General features: G+C 33.4%; 1 protein-coding gene across 6 annotated transcripts in view; it reads right to left on the bottom strand.

The window, feature by feature from the left end:
* The window catches only part of LOC100966263 (solute carrier organic anion transporter family member 1B3), a 94465-nt gene that overhangs the window by 34102 nt on the left and 39106 nt on the right, over window positions 1–21257 (bottom strand). For 5 of the 6 annotated variants that reach the window (XM_023514728.1, XM_023514727.1, XM_023514729.1 and 2 more), the window contains 5 exons: window positions 8987–9128; window positions 5891–6023; window positions 3718–3839; window positions 1790–1936; window positions 1490–1588 (listed from right to left, as the gene is read on the bottom strand). In XM_023514728.1, coding sequence (XP_023370496.1) covers window positions 1490–1588; window positions 1790–1936; window positions 3718–3839; window positions 5891–6023; window positions 8987–9128 — 643 coding nt within the window. The remainder of the gene's footprint in view (window positions 1–1489; window positions 1589–1789; window positions 1937–3717; window positions 3840–5890; window positions 6024–8986; window positions 9129–21257) is intronic. The other variant, XM_023514730.1, reaches the window with a different exon arrangement.

Raw genomic sequence — 21257 nt, 5'->3', positions numbered from 1 at the left:
GTAGAGAAGTGTAAGATTACAGGGCATATCAAAAGACCTGTGTGGCATGGCTGGGACATAAGGAATGTTGTATATTGTTAAAGAGAAGGAAAGAAGAGAGGTCAATCATAAAAATGGTGAAAAAGATCATAGAGTCATGCGTGTCATTCTTAGGAGTTTGGCTCTTATCTTTATGCACAGCATGAAGCCATTGAAAGATCTTGAACAAGGAATGATATGGATCAGATTTGCTTAGAAAGATTATTCTGGAAGCAATATGAATAAGAATGGGCAAAACTAGAGGCAGAGAGTTTGGGTGAAAGGCTTTGCAGTAATTGAATTAAGGTTAAGATATTCATCTAGAGAGGGAATATAGAGAATAAGGTGGGTTGGGTAAAATGATAAGCCCAGAGTTTGATCTGTTGCATTCCAAGTGCTTATAAGACATGTAAGAAGAAAAAATAAGGTATAACTAGAAATACCAATTAAAATTATAGAAAAGTATTCATTCGGATCAGTAAATCTAGATAGAAATTGATTATGTTTCATCAGTGGTAAATGAAAGATTATAGTGGATTGAGAGATGGGTGGGAGGTAAGAAGGTGAGACATTTAATTTAGATTATTTTTTTCTAGTTGCTTAGCTCTGGAGAGAAAAGGAAAAACAGAAATTTACCCGGAAAGTTGTTTGGGAGGTCATAAAAAAATTGTTCATATATTAAAAAAAAAAAAAGATTGGAAGGAGTTGAGTATGTTTGCTTCAGCAACAGAGAAGGGCAGAGATACAGGGGTTGGAGGATGCAGGATGTATCTGGCCAAGAATTAATGGTACCAGCTCTCGGAAGAGGCAGGAAGAGAGAGTCTAAACCCCAAGTGTACCTATGAATATTGAGTGAAGATAAATACCTTTTTCATTGAGGTGGGAAAGAGAAATATAGATATGGCACAGGAATATTTGTCAGAGGAAAGCCTGAAGATTTTATAATGACCTTTATTTCTTCTATGAATTAAGAAGGAAAACAAGCTCTGAGAGTGAGGAGGAAGATTGTGGATGTCATTTTGTGTCTGCTCCTTCTTTCATTTGTGCAATGAGCACTAATTAAATGTTGCCATATGCCATGCCCTCTGCAAAGACCTGCTTATAACCAAGGTACACAGTGGAGTCTCTCAAACCACGCCAGACATAAAATGCAGAAGCCTGAATAGAAAAATACAGTACACCTCACTGGGCAGTCAGTTATAGGAGAGGAAATTTTAAATTTGGTTATTTTGGATTAGGTAATCTAAAATAAGTTTGTTAAAATTCTCTCCTTTTATACTTGTAAAAGCAAGATATAAAAAGGAGCTGAATTTTATTTTTCATTCTTCTTATGAATGCATTTATTTCCTACTTATAACTTTTGAAAGATACTGAGCTAAGGACTATTGAAAGAGTGAATTCAATTATTTGGAAGAATTCTGCCCTGTACTAAAATGACACTATCATGACAACTTGTTCTGATTGTACTTACTCAGATCTACAAATCCAATATCCACGTACAGTTTAGCACACAGAGATCCCAGTATAAAGCCAATGATTGGACCAATCATTGCTATTGAATTCAAACAACCTGAAAATATTAACAGAACAACTTTTGACAGTTGACGGGGATTCCTGGGTCTTATTCAACATATTTTATACAGTAATATTACATAATTCACTTCTCCAAATAATTTTTCTATTAAGTAAAAGAATGAACTTAGTAATAGTGTTATTTCAATGCTATGCCCAGGGAAAGTAATCACATAAGGTAAGATTTTCTGTACATTACCTATATAGAAAGAAGAATGTCCTTCCTTAGCAAAATCATCAATGTAAGAAATCCCCAATGGAGTGATGGGGGTTTCCCCTATTCCACGAAGCATATTACCCATTAAGACATAGATCCACATGTGTGACCCTGATTCCTTTACACAACCTATATAGACAAGAGAGTGTTTTATTTTAAACATTAGTTTTAGCATTCCTATTAGAAATTCAGCCAACTTAAATCCTGAATTACTTCATTTAGTTTTTTTCTAATTATACTTGATTCACGTTTACTTTGCAAAGTTTGAAAATACAGAGAAGCACACACCAAAAAACAATTAAAATGTTATCTGTAAGCTCATTACGTACAGAAGTTTGCCTCAAATGTTGTTAAACATCTTCCACATTGTTACTGCACAAAAATATGCATAATATGTATCATGTACATTATATACTTAAATATCCCATTCACATTATAATATGCTTATACAATTATCAGTATATTACAAAATTTCCCCTTTAAGATTTATTTTATATCAAAATTGAATGACTATATATTGAATTTATTTTTAATTATATTTATTTATTTTTATATTTATTTATTTTATATTTATTTATTTTTATTTATATTTGTAATTTATTAAATCTCTAATTTTTAAATTGCAAAATATTTTTAAATTTTTATTCTGTTAAACAAGGATGTCATGGCTATAATTGTAAATGACTCTTTAGCACACTCCTGGTTGTTTCTTTAAAATAATCAATAAAAGTAGAATTGATAAGTCAAGTAGGTCAATATATTTTTGTTCTTTAATATATATTAGAAATTAACCTCCAGAAAAGATTACAAATGTATGCATTTCCGGCAATGTATAATACAGGGTGGACGTCAAGTTTGTGTATAATTTACTGTGTTAAACTATTTAAAATTGCATATGAACTTTATGTCTACCCTATAATCTCTTCTCCACCTGATTTCTTTTTGTTTTTAATCTTTTCTTATCTAATACGTAGGAAAAAAATTAGCATTATACTTTGTAATAATTATTTATGATTTGTGTTATAATAGGTAAAAGATTTTTAGTTGGTATAATATTTTGCATTGCTCATAAAGAGCAAATTTTACACTATTTACCTATTTGTTCCCCATTGTGCTTTTTTATTTTAAGTGCATGATATTTGATAATTTTCTACTAAAATCATTCTCCTTTTCTTATCTACTCTTTATATAAAATACAGTTATCCCTCCATTTGCACTGGAAATTTGTTCCAGGACCACCCATGTGTACCCAAATTTAGATGAAGCCAAATCCTACATTTGGCCCTGTGGAACCCATGTACCAGAAAATAGGCCCTCAAAATACCCAGGTGGCTTTTGGGGAGTTTGGGATTTTTTTTTTTTGGAGATAGTCTTCACCTTCTTGCCCAGGCTATATTGCCATGGTATTATCACACTTACAGCAACCTTAAGCTCCTGGGTTCAAGCCATCCTTCTGTCTCAGTGCCTGAGTAGCTGGAACTACAGTTGCCGGCCACCATGCACAGCTAGTTTTTTCTATTTTTAGTAGAGAGGGGTATTTCTCTTGTGTGGGCTGGTTTTGAACTTTTGTGTTAAAGTCATCCTCCTGTCTTAACTTCACATAGTACTAGGATTATAGGCATGAGGCACCATGCCTGGTTTTGCAGGTTTTGTATCATATGAGTACTGTATTTTTGATTCATGTTTAGTTGAAAAATATCTGCATATAAGTGGAAGCACACAGTTCAAACCTGTGTTGTTCAAGGGGCAACTATGTTTATTATTACCACTATGATTTTGTATGCCTGGAAGGGTCAAAGGCTTTTCCTATTTTTAAAATCAATTTTGCTCATACATAGTACAATAATTGTATAGATGTAATTAAATTTATAAATTTCAGTGTATTTTTTACTATCACTGTTAATTCTTACCTTTTCCCAGTATCTCAGGTGAGGTTGTATTGAATGGTAAAGTTTGATTCATTAAACAGGTCGCTAAGCTTGATGCTGAATTTTCTGATGTGTCAATATGGGTTTCTCTAGAATACCTGTAACTATAAGAACATCACTGGTTTAACATTTTATTTATCTACTGAATATTTTCACTTTTCCTAGAAATACCAAGAGATTTTCCCTTTTATCTACACCACTCTTTTCTCCCAGTTACCAGAATCCTCTTTGTCAGTTTCTCAGCCTGTATTTTGAGAGAGGTAATGGGCAAAAGTGAAAAGGGAGTGTCCACTTAGAAAGCTCATTCAACAGTCCCCTGATGAGGTGGGTCATCACTTTGTGATAATCCCGGGCATGCTTATACTCTGGCCATGTTATGAAATATCCTGGTTTCCTCTACTTTGATTAAAACCATTAACTGTTTCTATTTATCTCTTTGGATTATCTTCAGAGATAGCCAATCTGTCTGATTTTCTTTCATAGACATTGTTTCTTTCCGATACCCAACTCTTTGAAACTTATTTTTAAAATTCTAATCCTTTTCAACTTGTTGAGGCAGAACTAAATGGAAACAACAGAGAGGGAACCAGAATGGAGACAAATGTTGACACGCCCCCAAACACTGAGATATCCTGTGAGCTTCAGAGGCATCCTACTGAATGTCAGGTGTTAAGTTCAGTTTCAAAGAGCTACAAATAAAACACACAGTGTTGTCCCTAGGGAATTTCATGCTCTCTAAGATAAACGTATTATGATAACAGATAGAATACGTTCAATATACAAGGTACCGAGTTGTCATCAAGGAAAAAGGATTAATTAGCTGTGCTTGGAGGTGGAGGAGGGTCGATCAGAGAAGCTTCACACTAACAATGACTTGTAAAATGGAACAAGATGATGGACAGGAGTTTAATGGGCAGACAAAGGAAGAAAAGTATTCAAGACTGTAGAAACACCAGGGCAAAGGTGTGACATGTTATGGCACTTTTAGAGAACGGCAGGCCTAGAATATGGTCCTCCTCTGTCTGGAGCTGCGGTGGCTGCATTTATAGCATGTTCTACATACGAACCATGAAGAGTAAGAAGGGAATTTAAGGGACTCTCACATTATGGGGTCAATGACAAAAGCAAAAAATGGACATGAATAGAAGAGGCCATGAAGACAGGAAATGAATCCAGAGAGTGGGCAATGATGAAAATAAGAAGAAGTACCACAGAAAAGAAAATTTTTGTAAGAGTCAAATATAGGGAAAATATAGAATTTATATTGTGATGAAAAGGTGATTGCCAGATTTGGCAATGAGTAAGTAATTGGTATCTCTGGTAGGAACTGCTCATTGTCCCTCAATATCCTTATTTCTCTCCTTCACAGTATTTTAAGTTGGGGTTTTTTACTAGGAACATGGCAACTTGGAAAAAAGTCCATTTTTAAATGTTTTTTATTAATTTTTGTGTAAAATGCAACTAACATTTGGTCAATGTGAAGTACGCAGAAGTGTTGCTTTCGAAAATGTTTCCTAAGCCTCAGCCTGGGTGTACTCTTTGTTTTTAATTTTTCTCCTTCTTTCCTGTTACCTGGAAACACTTTGCCGTAATTCGGACCTCGAGGGCAAGGCAATGCAAGGGAGATGAATATGATGAAAAGAAACCATATCATATAGTCTTTGGACTGGCTACATTAACTTTTATATGAAAAATATGCATCCATCTTATTTAAGCCATTGCTACTTTAAGTTTTCTCTCATGATCATCTGACTGTAATCATAACTACACAGTAACACTAAGAACCACCTCAGTGAAATGGTGGTGGGAAAACCTATGCCAATGGGTTACCTGGTGAAATCTTACTGAGTATAATCGAAATTTTATAGGCAAAGATGTGAAGTATATTATGTTATACCAAAAAGTGATAAAGAGCTTATTTACTCTGTATGAAACTGTATACCTCGTCTAGTGTTATTCTTATTTGAAAAACTATGAAAACCATAATGAATAAAGCAATAACTTATTATTATGTAGACAATATTCTCCATTTCTATACATACTTAGTGGCTATTCTTCTCAAAAGTTGACTGCCTATTTAAAAGGAAAAAATGAAATTCCACTACTACTTTATAAACAAATGATAATTAATGACATAAAGTTAATTAACACTTACTATCCCATGAAGAAATGTGGTAAGGCAGTCAAAATACTTCCAGTTCCCATAACTAAACAACCAATTCCAATTAACTTGGGTCTGTGCAGTTTGGATCCAAAGTAACTTACAAACACAATGACAAGCAAATTTCCTAGAAAAAGAAGAGAATTATGTTGATCTGATTTAGTCCAATTTTGTGTCTAGTATATTTGAAAGCCCCACAATGAACACAAATAGAGCCCAAGACCTTCTCTCAAAAACCACGTAATTTAATTGAGAATTTGAATTCATCTGCATTAAACCACCATTGAAAAGTTGCACAGTAATAGTAAGTAGAATAGGTTTCATAAATAAGAGAAAGTGCTTGAATTATTTGACAATATTAATGAAGTAAATTTTATCAAAGATTTTGGAGTTAACTGGGTTGAAGTGATTGGAATGGAGAAAAACGGGGAAAAATCTTTCTGATCTGAGGGAAAGGTAGTCAGTCAAACATGCACTGATTTATTTATTCATGCCACTCTTTAAATTTCTATTATTGTAGGTACCTACCATGGGTTTCAGAGCCAGAAATATTAAAACAGAAACCAAAAAAGAAATATTAAAACAGAAACAAAAAAAGAAATATAAAATAGAAACCAAAAACATGGTACCTGTCCTCAAGAAACTTACATACTAGTGATAAAAAGTAACAGATACACAGAGGTTCTATTAGACCACAGAAAGGGATAGCTTAAATTAATTATGGGACTTCAGGAAAGTTCTTTAGATGAGAGTCCACTTATGATTTAATTATGAGTATAAATTTTTTAGGTTATAAAGAAGAGGAGGAGTCACAACCAGTTCTGATCCATCTGGAGTCTCATGTATAACCATGAGAGACAGCAATCAAGAATTACTGAATAATGATGGAAAAAATAGCATGAAAAGTACCCAAATGAATCAACAGAGAAAGTAACACAAGAAATACTTCAATAAGGATTAAACTTTAAAAAAGTAGAAAATTAAAAACAAATCCAGTTAGTATTAACTATCTGTAGAGGTACAATAGTATGTCACATCCCATGAAATCAGAATGGCAGACTGAAAATAACAAGAAAACAATAAAGTATTGTTGTAAATTTAAAATATTATGGAAAAATGAACAAATTAGAACTTGATATAATAAGATGGAATGTGGCATCTGAGAAAATAAATGAAACATAAAGAAAAAAAGGTAAAAATTTAGAAGAAAAAATTTAAAGGGAAAAATGACTCCCATACAATATTCAACTCATATATGTTGCTGAAGGAAAGAAATTAAAAAGGCCAGGGGATGAAACAAATAAGAAATAGAAAGTAAGTTCACATGGAAGTTTCTACATGTAATGTAAAAGACGACCATCTTCGATATATATCTGTAAATTTTCTGAGATTCAGAAATAAAAAACAGATGCTTATTAGTGCATGAGAATTATACTTGTACTAATTTCTTATGCACAACCTTAAATGTAATAAAACAATAGCTATATGTTCTGACAAAAAGATTGAGTTTTAATTCTATCTCCAAATTATCACTTGAACATGATAGTAAAGTAAATATACTTTCCAATAAGCAAGGGTTTATCAAATATGCCACATGTTCAATTCTTTCTGGAAAAAAAATTACCATTATCCCTTCCTGTCCACAAAGGATTGGTTTCAGGACACCCAGAAGATATGGAGATTTGCAGAAGCTCCAGTGCCTTCTATAAAATGGCATAGTATACATCAATAGTCTACACACATCCTTTTGTACATTTGAAATTACCTGTAGATTACTTACATGCTTATAATACCTAATACAATGTAAATTCTATGTAAATAGTTGTTATGCTGTATTGCTTTTTAATTTGTAGTATGTTTATTGTTATATTGCCATTCTTTATTTTTATATTTTTTGAATATTTCCATCTGTGGTGGCTGAATCACAGATATGGAACCCACAGATAGAGAAGGCTGACTCTACTTGGAGATAGACTCCAAGAAAACCAAAGATGAGACTGGAAGTAAAAAGATTCTGGAACATAGGTAAGCAAAGAAATCAGTCAAACATAATGGGGTTTAAATAATTGGTTAAAACAATCGCAAAATTTTGTAAAACTATTAATAATAAATTTCTCAATAAAAAGAGATGTCCCATGAATTAAAATTTAAAATGAACAACATTCTAATTCTAAAATTCTAGATGCTTTCATTAAGCCTGTGAGATGGGAGAGTGAAGGACACGTATGGTGCAATATTTTTTGAATCACAAAAATTCAGAATTCATAAGGAAAAGATACAAAGGTCTTCCTTTAAACAATTGCTTTTTAAACGCTTATGACTTAAGAATATTTTAAATGAAGTTAAAAGATAAACAGAAAGTTTATAGAAAAAATTTGGTACCTACACAATAGATATAATTATGGGGGTCTCTCAAATAATTAAAAAGTGAAAAAAAGAAAAAATGTGCAGAGGAAATAAGCTATCATTTCATAAAATAAGAAAAATAATATCAAATAATTATGTAAACTCTCACTTTTGTTGGAGAAATCCAAATTAAAATGAACACAAGTTTTTCTAAAAAAAAAAAAAAAAAGACTTTTACCCCTAGAAGCCTGTACCCCCCCCCCGAAGTCTGTACCCCATTTAAAACAGCAGAAATCTAATGTAGGTTGCTTCAAAGTGATTCCTTCTTCCTTGAATCCAAGAATTATAGTCATCTCTCTACCTTTTCTTCACACCAGGGCTTCTGAAGAGGGGAAGTTAAAGCCTCACAAACTGTTAACTATAAGCAATGCATTCATGTCAAATCAAAATTTTCCAACATCCTTTCTATAGACATTTTGGACTAGATGATTCTTGGTTGTTGGGTCAGCCCTGTGCATTAAAGAATGTTTAGCAGAATTCCTAGCTTCTAGCTTTAGATACCAGTATCATTTTCTCCCATCCTCTACCCAGTTATGATAACCAAAAATGTTTTCAAATATTGCCAAACTGCCTTCAAGAGATAAATTTACCATAATCGGGAACCATTGGTGTAAAGCATTTATGAAGAGGGCTTTTTTAACCTTTGAAAGTTTGGTTATTAAAATAGGAAAAAATATAAATTACCAATTTCAAAGCTTCCATCAATTAAGCCAGCAACAGAAGAGGATATGTCAAATCTCCTTTCTATTTGAGTGATGGAACTTTTCATAACAGTTCCAGCTAGTGCTTTAGCAATAAAGCTGTATGACAGGGCTGAGAAAAACATCTGAAAAAAAAAAGGAGAAAAAAAGGGAAAATAATTAATCAAAGAACAGAATAGTGTTTACAGTGTGTGGGCTTGAAGTAGCTGTTCTTTACTTAAAAATGTTATTTTTATCATAAAAAGCATACCCAATTTTACCCTATACCAATTGATACTTTTCTCAGCCCATTTAACATTATTAGCACTGCACTAATAAAACATCATTTTCTAACTTGGTTACAACATCAGATTATTAGAGCAGTACAGTTTAGTTTGTTATTTTAAAATTGATATCATTAGCTAATTTCTAGGAAGATAGGCCTAGTTCTCAGGTAGCCATGATGGTGAGATAGTCTTTGTTTTCAAGTGAGTAGCATAGCTTGTGAGGAAAGTGGAAGTCTATTCTCAGGGGTAGCATTTCCAGGAAGTCACCTGAAAAATTAACTTTAAGGAGGCAAAGAGAAATCCTATGATCAACAAAAAGTGAGTAACATTCAGTCTATGATGCATTGGTTAGAGATTTTCAATTTAATTTTAACAAAATGTAGTGATTCATCCTTTCCCCTTCAGCTTACCTCCACATCCATTAGCAAATTTCATTTGGTTCCACTATTAAAATCTTACCCTGTATGGACTGCATGTTTGTGCCTCTCCTAGACTTACATTTTGGAATTCTAATTTCCATTGTGATGGTATCTGCATATCAGGCCTTTGGGAAGTATTTAGGTCAAGAAAGTGGAGCCCTCATCATGAGATTAGTGCCCTTATAAAAAGAAAATTGAGATCTCTCTCCTCCTCTTCCTCCACTGCCTCCTCCCTTTCTCTCTGTCATGCAAACCAGAAGAAGGCCCTCACCAGAAGATAGCTGTCTGCAAACCAGAAGAAGGCCCTCACCAGAACCCAACCATGCTGGAACCCTGATTTTAGACTTTCTAGCCAATGGAATAAATTTCTGTTAAGTCACCAAGTCTATGTTGTTCTAGCAGCCTGGATTGACTAGAAGACCACTTCTCACTACCTTCTGCACCCCTAGTGGTCTCTACCATCAGCCTCAGTTGTTGCAACAGCCTTCTGGTACATCTTTCTACTTCTGCTCCAGTCTGCTTAACAGTCTCTTCTCAACACATCGACTAAAGAAATCCTGTCAAAATGAAAATTAGATCATGCTGCCACAGAAACCATGCCTTATAGTAATATCAAGTCCTTCCAATAACCTACAAGGCCCTAAATGATCTACACTAGCCTCTGATTCTCTTTGCCCACCAATATTCCTTTTTACCTTTCTAATCTCATCTTCAGTTATTCTTGTCCTGCTCATTATTCTTCAACTACATTAGACCTTCTTGCTATACTTTGAGAGCATTACATGTTTGTTACATTACTTCATGTTCTTTATTCTTGCTTTTTCTTTTCTTTTCCTTTTTTCTTTTGTTGAGGTGATCCCACCAATCACCCTCCGTCCACGCGCCCACCCCCCCACCCCTCCCCTCCCCTCCCCCCTCCCCATATTCTTAGGCTATAATTAGGTTATAGCTTTCATATGAAAGCTATAAATTAGTTTCATAATAGGGCTGTGTACATTGGATACTTTTTCTTCCATTCTTGTGATACTTTGCTAAGAAGAACATTTTCCAGCTCCATCCATGTAAACATGAAGGAGGTAAAGTCTCCATCTTTCTTTATGGCTGCATAGTATTCCATGGTGTACATATACCACAGTTTATTGATCCATTCGTGGATTGATGGGCACTTGGGCTTCTTCCATGACCTTATTATATAGTTACTGTATATTGCCCTCAGTAGACTGTTAGCTTCATCAGGGTAGCAGTTTTGTCCATTTTATTCATTACTATATCTGCAGTGCTTAGAACAGTGCCTGACATAAACATGTTCAAGAAATGCTCATTTAACTTTTATCCAACCAGAATTTTTCATGTGTCTTACACTAGGCTAGGCTTAGGAGACAGATATAAAAGGCCCAACAAAAATTTTCAATTGCTCTCAAGATGTGGGTATGTTCCTTTCTGCATAAGGACCTATAAAATGACATATGCTATCAAAGTAAGTAAAAGGATTTGGGAAGTGCTATTAAATGATAAAATTTTAGAGATGCTAAAAATTTTTTGATAAAATACAGTAAGTCATCTAAGAACAAAGCATATAAGGTAGAGGATATCAAAATTAGTTTTACTAAGTTGGTGGTGGGAAGAACAAACATCATAAAAAAAAAGATATTGAATTGGCCCATAGGAGTTAGAAAAAATTATGAAGATTTTGTTCAAGAAAAGTCAATTCTGACACCTTGTACAAGTATATGTAGTCTTTTGTCATAGAACAGTAATGAAAATTGTTCAATCCCTAATCATTTAAAAAATCATGTTATTAACATAAGAAATGACAAAATGCGGGAGGAAGTAACATCAGCCAGATGATGGAACAGGGAGCCCTGGACCTTTTCCTCCAATAAGACACATATTTTCAAACAACAAATGGCCAGATCAATGGTTCATGCCTATAATCCTAGCACTCTAGGAAACCAAGGTGGGAGGATTGCTCGAGCTCAGGAGTTCAAGACTAGACTGAGCAAAACCAAGACCCCATTTCTAATAAAAATAGAAAGATTAGCTGGGCATTGTGGCAGGTGCCTGTCGTCCCAGCTTCTCAGAGGCTGAGGCAGGAGGATGACTTAAACCCCGGAGCTTGAGGTTGCTGTAAGCTAAGCTGATGCCATGGCACTCTAGCCTGTCTCAAAATAAATAAATAAGCAAATACAAAAAATGAACTAAATGTTTCTGTGAGAACTTCAGGAAACCAATTACAAGGTTCTTGTACTTCCAGGCTACCATAAAGACAATCACATAGAAACCTACAATAAAAAGTAAAGATTTTTTTCCCACCCTTTCTAATCAGAATCCTTCCCCCTTACAAACTGTGCAATATAATTGTGAGGGAACATTTTAATCTCCTATATCCAATGTTTTGACAACCAGGGCAGCTACCCAAAGACTGGTTTCTGTCTTGCCCATATCCAAGTACTGATAGAAATTGGGTATAGGTTGAGTGTCTCTCAGGAGAAAAGCAATCAAGAATGTACCAGAATCTGCAGTACCACTAAAAGACACTAGGGACAGTAGGTGGAGCTGCAGTGCCATAATTTAGTACAACACAAGTGAGGCTGCAGTACTGCAGGCACCGGGAGAGGGTCTTGAGTAGAAGCAAGCATAACTTTTTAAATAGAAAATTACACACACAAAGCCCCGAGGAGACAGAAAGGAATGCATACTCAAAAGAGCATGAGAGAAAGAGCTCCAGAACCTCTAGCCAGGATGGTGGGAAAAGGCCTCCCTGCAGAAAACCAAACCACAAAGTTTGAAATATATGACCAATGTTAAAGGGCTGAAATTCCAACAACAATAATAAGAAAAAGATACATAAACAAACAGGGAAATCTGACATACTTAAAGGAACAAATTAAATGTCCAGAAACTAAATCAAAAGAAATGGAGCTATAGGAATTGACAAAGAATTAAAAATTACTATCAAGTATGCTCAAGAGGGTACAATTAGACAACTAAATGAAATCTGGGTTGGATACAGCAGCTTGTGTCTCTAATCCTAGCACTTTAAGAGGCTAAGGTAGAAGGACCACTTGAGGTCAAGAGTTCTAGAACAGGCTGAGAAAAAGTGAGATCCCATCTCCAGAAAAAAATTAAAAAATTAACCAGATGTAGTAGCACTACTTCAGATTCTGAGGTAGGAGGATTGCTTCAGCCCAGAAGTTTGAGGTTGCATTGAGCTATGAAGTTATGATTATGCCACTACACTCAAGCCTGAAAAAGACAGGGAGACTGTGTCTCAAAAAAACCCCATCAAAACAAAATAAAACAAAGTAAAAATCATGAATAAACAAAATGAGAATATGAGCAAAGATATGGAAACTGTGAGGAACCAAATAGAAATTTTAGACTTGAAGACTATAATAACTGAGTTATAAAATTCACTAGAAAGGCTCAATAGCAGTTTGGAAAAAAAATAGAAGAAAGAAACAGCAAAATAAAAGACAAAACTTAAAATTACTGGGCCAGAGGAGAAAAAGGAAAAGAAAATGTGAAGAATAATGAAAAGTACAAAGGAATTATTGGAGACCATTAAGCAGAAAAACATGCATTGTGGAAGTACCAGATGAGAAGAAAAAGAAACAAGCCCAAGAACTTATTTGAACATACAACCACCCCTACCAAAACTGTATCATAAATAAATGAAAAATCTCAATAAAGGTATAACTAGTGATAACATTGAAAAATAAATCAAATACTTCTCAACAAAGAGAAGCTCAAAATCAATTGTCTTCTCTGGAGGATTCTCCCAAACTTTTAAGGAAGAATTAACACCAATTCTTTTCAAACTCTTCCAAAGAATTGCAGAGAACAGTACACCATCAAACTCATTCTATGTGGCCTGTGTTATGCTGATATTGAAACGAAATACACACAAAAAAGAAAACTACAGACACATATATCTGATAAATATTGATGCAAAAATTCTAAACATGATACTATCAGACTCAATCCAATGGATCATTAAAAGGATAGTAGACCATGATCATAAGGAATTTATACCTGGAATACAAGGATGGTTCACCATACAAAAACAAATCTGCGTAATACATCAAGTTAACAAAATGCAAGGCAAATACTACATGATAGTCTTAACATAGAAAAACATTTGACAAGATACCCACTCTTGCAATTAATTTCACCAAGTGCAGGACATTCTAGCCAGAGTAATTAGACAGGAAAAAGAAACAAAAGGCTTTCAAATTAGAAAAGAAGTAAAAATATGTCTGTTCGCAGATGACATAACATTCTATGTAAAGACTCCACAAAATCTTTTAAAATTAATGAAAAAGTTCAGCAAAATTGCAAGATGCAAATCAACATTTAAAAAAATAGGTTATATACCTATACATTAATGAACATTTTAAAAGAAAAATTAATAAAATAATCATTTACCTCAAGATGAAGAAGACTTAAATACTTAGGGCTAAACTTAATCAAGGAAGCAAATTATTTGTATCCTTAAAACTATAAAACATTGATGAAAGAAATAAAATGCAAGTAAATGGGAAAACATTCCAGGCTCTTGGAAGACATAGTATTGTTAAAACAACCATATCCAAAGCTGTATCCAGATTCAATGCCATCCCTATCAAAATCCCAATAGCTATTTTTTAATGGAAGTAGAAAAAAAAAACAAAAATTCCAAAATTTGTATGGAATTCAAAGGCACCCCAAATAGCCAAAACAATCTTGAAGAAGGACATGATTGGATGCCTCACATTTCTGGTTTTCAAAATACACTACAAAGTAGCAGTTAATAAGATGGTGTTGCACTGGCATAAACGTGGATACATGGACCAATGAAACAAAATACAGAAGTAAGAAATAAACCTTTGCATATATGGCTGAATGATTTTTAAAAAGGGTGCCAAGACTGCACAATGGGGAAAGGACAGTTTTTTGAAAAGTGATTTTTGGAAAACTAAATGTCCACATATAAAAGAATAATGTTGGGCCCTTGCCTCACACCATATACAAAAATTAATGCACAATGGATTTAATAACTAAATGCAAGACCTAAAATTATCAAACTGACAGAAGAAAACACAGGAGAAAAATTTCCGGGTGTAGAATTGGCAATAATTTTTTGGATGTGACAAAAAGCACAGGCAATAAAGTTAAAAATAGACAAATGGGACTACATTATACTTAAAAACTTCTGCACACTAAAGGGAACAACGGGGTGAAAAGATAACCTATGGAATTGTAGAAACTAGTTACAAATCATATGTGTGTATCCTTTAAGGTACTTCCTACAATACAACAAAAAAAATCAAATAACCCAACTAAGAAATGGGCAAAAGATATTTCAAAGAACACACACAAATGAGCAATAAACACAGGAAAAGATGTTCAACATCATTAATTTGGGGGAAATGCAAATCAAACCACAATGAGATATCATCTCATACCATCAGGATAGCCACTCTGCAAAGAAGAGAAAATATGTTAATGTGATGGTTAGAATTTGTGAAGTTGGACCCCTCATGCTTATTGATGGAAACGTAAAATGGTGCAGCCATTATGCAAAAGAGTACAGAGGTTGCCCGAGGAATCAAAAATAGAAGTATCAGATGACACATCAACCCTTGTTATGGGTACATATTGAAAAGAATTCAAAATAGGATCTCAAAAAAAATTTGCATACCCATATTCATTGCAGCTTTATTTACAGTAGCTAAGAGATAGAAGCAATCCAAATGTCCATTGACAGATAAATAGATAGATAAAATATACTAATAGGATATACATACAACGAACTATTATGCAGCCTTAAATATAAAGAAATTCTATCACATGCTACAACATGAATGAACTTCAGAGATATTATGCAGTCAGAAAAGGACAAATGCTAAATGTATATGATTTGACCCATATGAAGTCTGTGAAGTAGTCAAAAACATAGAAGCAGAAGGTGGAAAGGCATTTATGATACCAAGAACTGGTGTGGGGCAAAGGAAAATCAACATTTAGTGGATTTGGAGTCTCAGGGTTGGAAGATTACAAAGTTCTATATAGTGTACATCATGTAAATGCATTTAACTTTATTGAACTTTATACTTAAAAACGGGTTGAATGATAAGTTTAATGTTATATTCTATTTAGCACCACAACAAAAAAAGTACATTTTTCTCCTAGGAAAAAAATAAATGTGGATGGCCTCCTGCTGAGAGAATTAACACATCCCACGGGTGTGTATAGAGTACCAGGGTGGCTGCAGATAGTACTCTACTGCAATATCTTCATTTGTTTCCGAACTGCTCTTCAGCATGCTGTCATTCCCTGATTTATGACATTCTGCACAGATGTACAACTTCTTGATAATATTTCCTCCTCCATTCCATTCCCTAACTCTATAATAATTTAGGTTTTTTAATGCAAAAGCTATCTTTTCATTGTCACATGTCACATTTTACCAGATGTGACAGATTTCACCAATTTGTAATTAAAAATCTCATATTCTTATATTTAAACTGCCTGATCTCTTGGGCTATAACCCTCATCAAGGGGACTGGTCTACCAAACCATAAACATGATCTTCACAGTGAAAATTTTTTGGGTTTTTTGGTGGCTTCAAACCTTTTTAAACATAATTTTTGCTGTAAATTACTTATAAAATAAGATTTGCCACTTTAACTGTTTGAAGTATACAACTCATTGGCATTATTTACACTCACAATGATGTGCAAACATCACCGCTGTTTCCAAGACTCTTTTAGGCACTCTGTAATCATTAATCAATCATTCCTCATTCCCTGAACCTCTTTTAGTTTCAAATCTACTATCTGTCTCAATGAATTTGCCATTCCAGATTTTTAATGTACTTGAAATAATACAATGCTTGTTCTTTTGTGTCATATTTATTTCACTTAGCATAAAATTTTAAGTTCATCAATATTGTAGTATGCATCAGAACTGTATTCATTTTTATATCTGATTAGTATCACCTTGCATATACATACCACATTTTGTTTAGTCATTCACCCGTTGTAGAATACTTGGGTTGTTTCCACTTACTATGAATAATCCTATAACGAACATCGTGTACAAGTATTTGTTTGAATCCGTAGTTTCAATTCCTTTGAGTGTATGCCCAAGAGTTGAATTAATGGTAATACGATATTCTATGTTTAGCTTTATGTTGAACCTCCAAATTTTTTCCATATCAGCTGTTCTATTTAACATTCCTATCAGCAATATAGGAGAGCACCATCCCCTCCGCCTTTCACCAACATATCAACACATTTTTCCCAATAAAATTATTGTATATTTATCCCAGGAGGTATTAAGGGGTATCTCCTTGTGTGATCTGCATTTCCCTCATGACTAAGGATGTTAAACATCTTTTCATGTGCTTATTGGCTATTTGCATACATTTTTAGGGAAATGTCTATTTAAATCTTTTATTCAGTTTTAAATTAGGTTGCTTGTCTTAATGTTGTTGAGTCACAGGGGTTCTTTATACATTCTGGATGTTAAATGTATACTAATATGTGATTTGCAAGTATTTTATTCATTCTGTTGGTTGTCTTTTCACTGTCTTAATGTCCTTTAATAAACAAAAGTTTTTCAAATTTGATGAAATCCAATGTATCTATTTTTTATTTTGTTGCTTATGTTTTTGATATCATATCTCAAAGTATATTACCAAGGTTATGTAGATTTACCCTATATTTTCTTCTATGAGGTTTTTGGTGTTAGTTCTTATATTTAGGTCTATGATCTATTTTGATGTAATTGTATATAAGGAAGAGGTCTGATTCATTCTTTGCATATGATAATCTATTTATTCCAGCCCTATTTATTGAATAAACTATTATTTCTTTCCTTTTCAAATACCAATACATGTGCTTATTTTGGACTCTCTGTATTCCATTACTTTATATGTCAGTTCTTATGCCAATACCACACAATTTTGACTATTGCAGCTTTCAAGAAAGTTTGAGATAAAAATATTAGTCTTCTAAACTTGTTCTTCCTTTTTACATTTTATTTTGGCTATTTGAGAACTCTTACAATTCCACAGAAATTTGAGGATTGGCTTTTCCATGTCTACAAAAAATGGCTGCTAGAATTTTGATAAGAATTATGGTGAATCTGTAGAACAGTTTGGATAGTAGTGACATTTGTAATAAGTCACCCAATCCATGAACACTAGATGTTTTCCCATTTACTTAGGTTTTCATTAATTTCTGTCAGCAATGTTTTATCCTTTACAGTGTGCATTTTTTTTTACCTCATTTACATTTCTATAGGTTATTTTTTCCTTTGAGATGCCATTATAAATGGATTTACTCTCTTAATTATGTTTTTGAATATTCATTTCTGGTGCATAGAAACACAAATGATACTGTATGTGATCTTGTACCAGGCAACTTTGCTCAATTTATTTATTAGCTCTAGCAGTTTTATTGTGGGTTCTCTGGGAGTTTTCTATCTATAAGATTTATCTCACCTACAAATAGAGAAACCATTTCTTCATTCTTTCTAAATTGAATGTCTCTTATTTTTTCTTCTTGTCTAAAACTTTTTCTTATTTTTTCTTCTGGCTAAAACTTTTAGTATAATCTTGAAAAGCATCAGTAAAAGTGGATGTTCTTGTCTTGATCTTAAGGAAAAAACTTCAATCTTTTAATATTGAAGATGATGTCAGCTGTAACTTTATCATAAATGTCCTTTATCATATTGATAAATTCCCATCTAGTTCTAGTTTTTCTAGTGTTTTAATCATGAAACAAGGTTGGAATTTTGTCAGATGTCTTTCTGCATCAATTGAAATGGTCAAGTGGTCTTGATTAATATATTCCATTATATTGATTTTCTTATATTTAACCATTCTTGCACTTGTAGGACAAATTCCAGTTTTTTGCAGTGTACTTTTGGATTTGCTTTGCTAGCATTTTATTGAAGATTGTTTTTTAATTTAACTAATAGACTACTTTTTTAGGCAATTTTCAGGGTTACAGAAAAATTAATCATAAAGTACAGAGTGCCCACACACTTTTTCTCTACACACAAAGTTTCCCCAATTATTTATATCTTGTATGGTTTGGTACATTCATTTATATAAATGAATCAGTATTGACACATTATTATTAGTTGAAGTAAATAATATTTTACATTAGGGTTTATTTCATGTGTTGAATGTTGTATGAATTTTGACAAATGTAGTATAATAATATGTGTTTTTCATTACTGTACTATACAGAATAGAGTCCTTTCCCTTAAAATCTTCTGTATGTGTTTGCCTGTTTGTTTCTTTCACCCTCCTTCAAACCCTTAGCAAGCACTGATATCTTTTCTCTTTACGTATGTTAATAGCTTTGCCATTTCCAGAATGTGACATAGTTGGAATAATATAGTATGTAGTATTCTAATATTGGCTTCTTTCACTTAAAAACTATGTTTTTAATGTTTTCCCATGTATTTTTATGTATTGCTGTCACATTCCTTTTTAATCACTGAAAAATATTCTTTTGCATACATATTAATGGACCACACTTTATTTATCCTTTCACCTATTGAAGGACATCTTGATTACTCCCAAGTTTTGGCAATTATGAATAAAGCTGCTATAAACACCTGTATGAAGGCTTTTTTTTGTAAACATAAGTTTTCATCTTATCTGGGTAAATACCAAGGACTGTGGTTGTTAAATTATATGGTAAGTCTGCCTTTAAATTTGAAAAAAAAATAAAAACCAAAAAACAAAAAACTATCAGACTGTTTTGCAATGGTGACTGGATAATTCTGCATTCTTACTAGCAGAAATTGGGACTCCTATTCCTCCACATGCTTCCAGCATTTGTCTTGTTCTATGTTTGGAATTTTAGTAATTTTAATAAGGATGTTGCAATAGTTCATTATTTTAATTTATAGTTCTCTAATGACATGTAATGTTGGTCATCTTTTCATATGCTTATTTGCCATCTGTGTATGTTCTTTGGTGAGGAATCTGTTCAGTTGATTTCTTTTTCTTTTTATGGAGTTCTAAGTATTCTGTGATAATTTTTCATATAAGTCCTTTATTAGATATATCACCCATTGTCTTCTGGTCTTCATGGTTTCTGATGAGAAATCAGCTGTAAGTCTTATGGAAGAGCTCTTATAGCAGATGATTTCTTACTCTTGCTGCTTTCAAGATTCTCTGTTTTTCTTTGGCTCTTGATAGCTTGATTATAACAGGCCTCAGAATGGACCTCTTTGAGTTTATTCCAGTTGAAGTTGAGCTTATAGGATGTTAAGATTTATATTTGTTTGTTTGTTTATTAAATTTGGGATTTTTCAGCCACATTTTTTTTCAAATATTCTTTCTTTACTTCTCCCTCTCTATTCTCCTCTGGTACTCCCATAATTTGTATGTTCGTTCAATGTTGTAAGCATTGTTCACTTTTTTTATTATTTTCTCAGACCAATACTTTCAATTGTCCTATGTTCAAATTTGCTGATTATGTGCTCTGCCTGCTTAAATGTGCACTTAAATCCTTGTCTTAGTCAGTTCCAGTTGCTACAACAAACAACCATAGGATGGATGGCCCAAACAACAAAAATTTATTTCTCACAATTCTGAAGGGTGGGAAGTCTCAGATCAGGGTATTAGCATGACCTAGTGAGAACCCTCTTTCAGGATACAGACAACAAACTCCTTGTATCCTTGCATGGAAGAAAGAAAGCTAGTTAGCTCCTTGGCATTTTCTAACAAGGGCACTAATCCCACAATGGGGGCTCCACTTTCATCATGATCTCTTTATTTCCCAACAGTCTCCACATACCATCAATATGTGATTTGGGGAGAAACACAAATATTCAGTCCATAATAGCCTTCTTTCACATTTTTATTTCAGTTACTTCATTTTTAGCTTTTTTGACCTTTAGCTAACCTTATTTGGATTAGCCTGAGGTGACAGCTTATAGTCTCCTCAGGTCATTGATGAGCATGTGTCTGGCCCTGGGCATGTGTCTCTTTCTAAACATCTCCATGTACACACAGTGTTAGCTATGTGGTAAACTTAGTACATGTCTATTTATACCCTCCTCTACCCAGTTGCTGCAAGCTCATTCAAACAAATACAAAACAGAGTTACAAATTTTGACATCATCAGACTTTAAACTGTCACTGGCAGAAAAATACAACTGGCATTGAGATAAGAGATAAGTTCTGCATTTGCTTGCAAAAATAGCAGGTTAGTCATTAATTTATTATGGCAAGAGTTCTGGACTTAAAAACAGAAAACAGTTTGAAGTTTCTGCTTGATCACATGTGCACCTTTGATTAACTCATTAAACCTCAAGTGATTTACTCAGCAAACATTTATTGAGCAACAGCTATATGAAAGTTTTCTTGCTCAGCCTTGGAATTGAGACAGGATAGAGGAAGAATAACAGTAAAGACAAATAAGACATAATAAATGCCCTAAAAGAGCTAATAGTCTCCCAAGAGCAATAAACAAATAAGGGCAATATAATGTGTATTGAGCTCCACAATTCCCATAGGTTTCTAATGTAATGAGTACATAGGGAAAAATGATTAATT

Source organism: Otolemur garnettii, unplaced genomic scaffold, assembly GCF_000181295.1.
Source record: "Otolemur garnettii isolate 467f Iridium unplaced genomic scaffold, OtoGar3 scaffold00057, whole genome shotgun sequence".
NCBI lineage: Eukaryota > Metazoa > Chordata > Mammalia > Primates > Galagidae > Otolemur > Otolemur garnettii.
The sequence above is the reverse complement of the archived record's forward strand: the minus strand, read 5'-3'. Positions and strand labels throughout refer to the sequence as shown.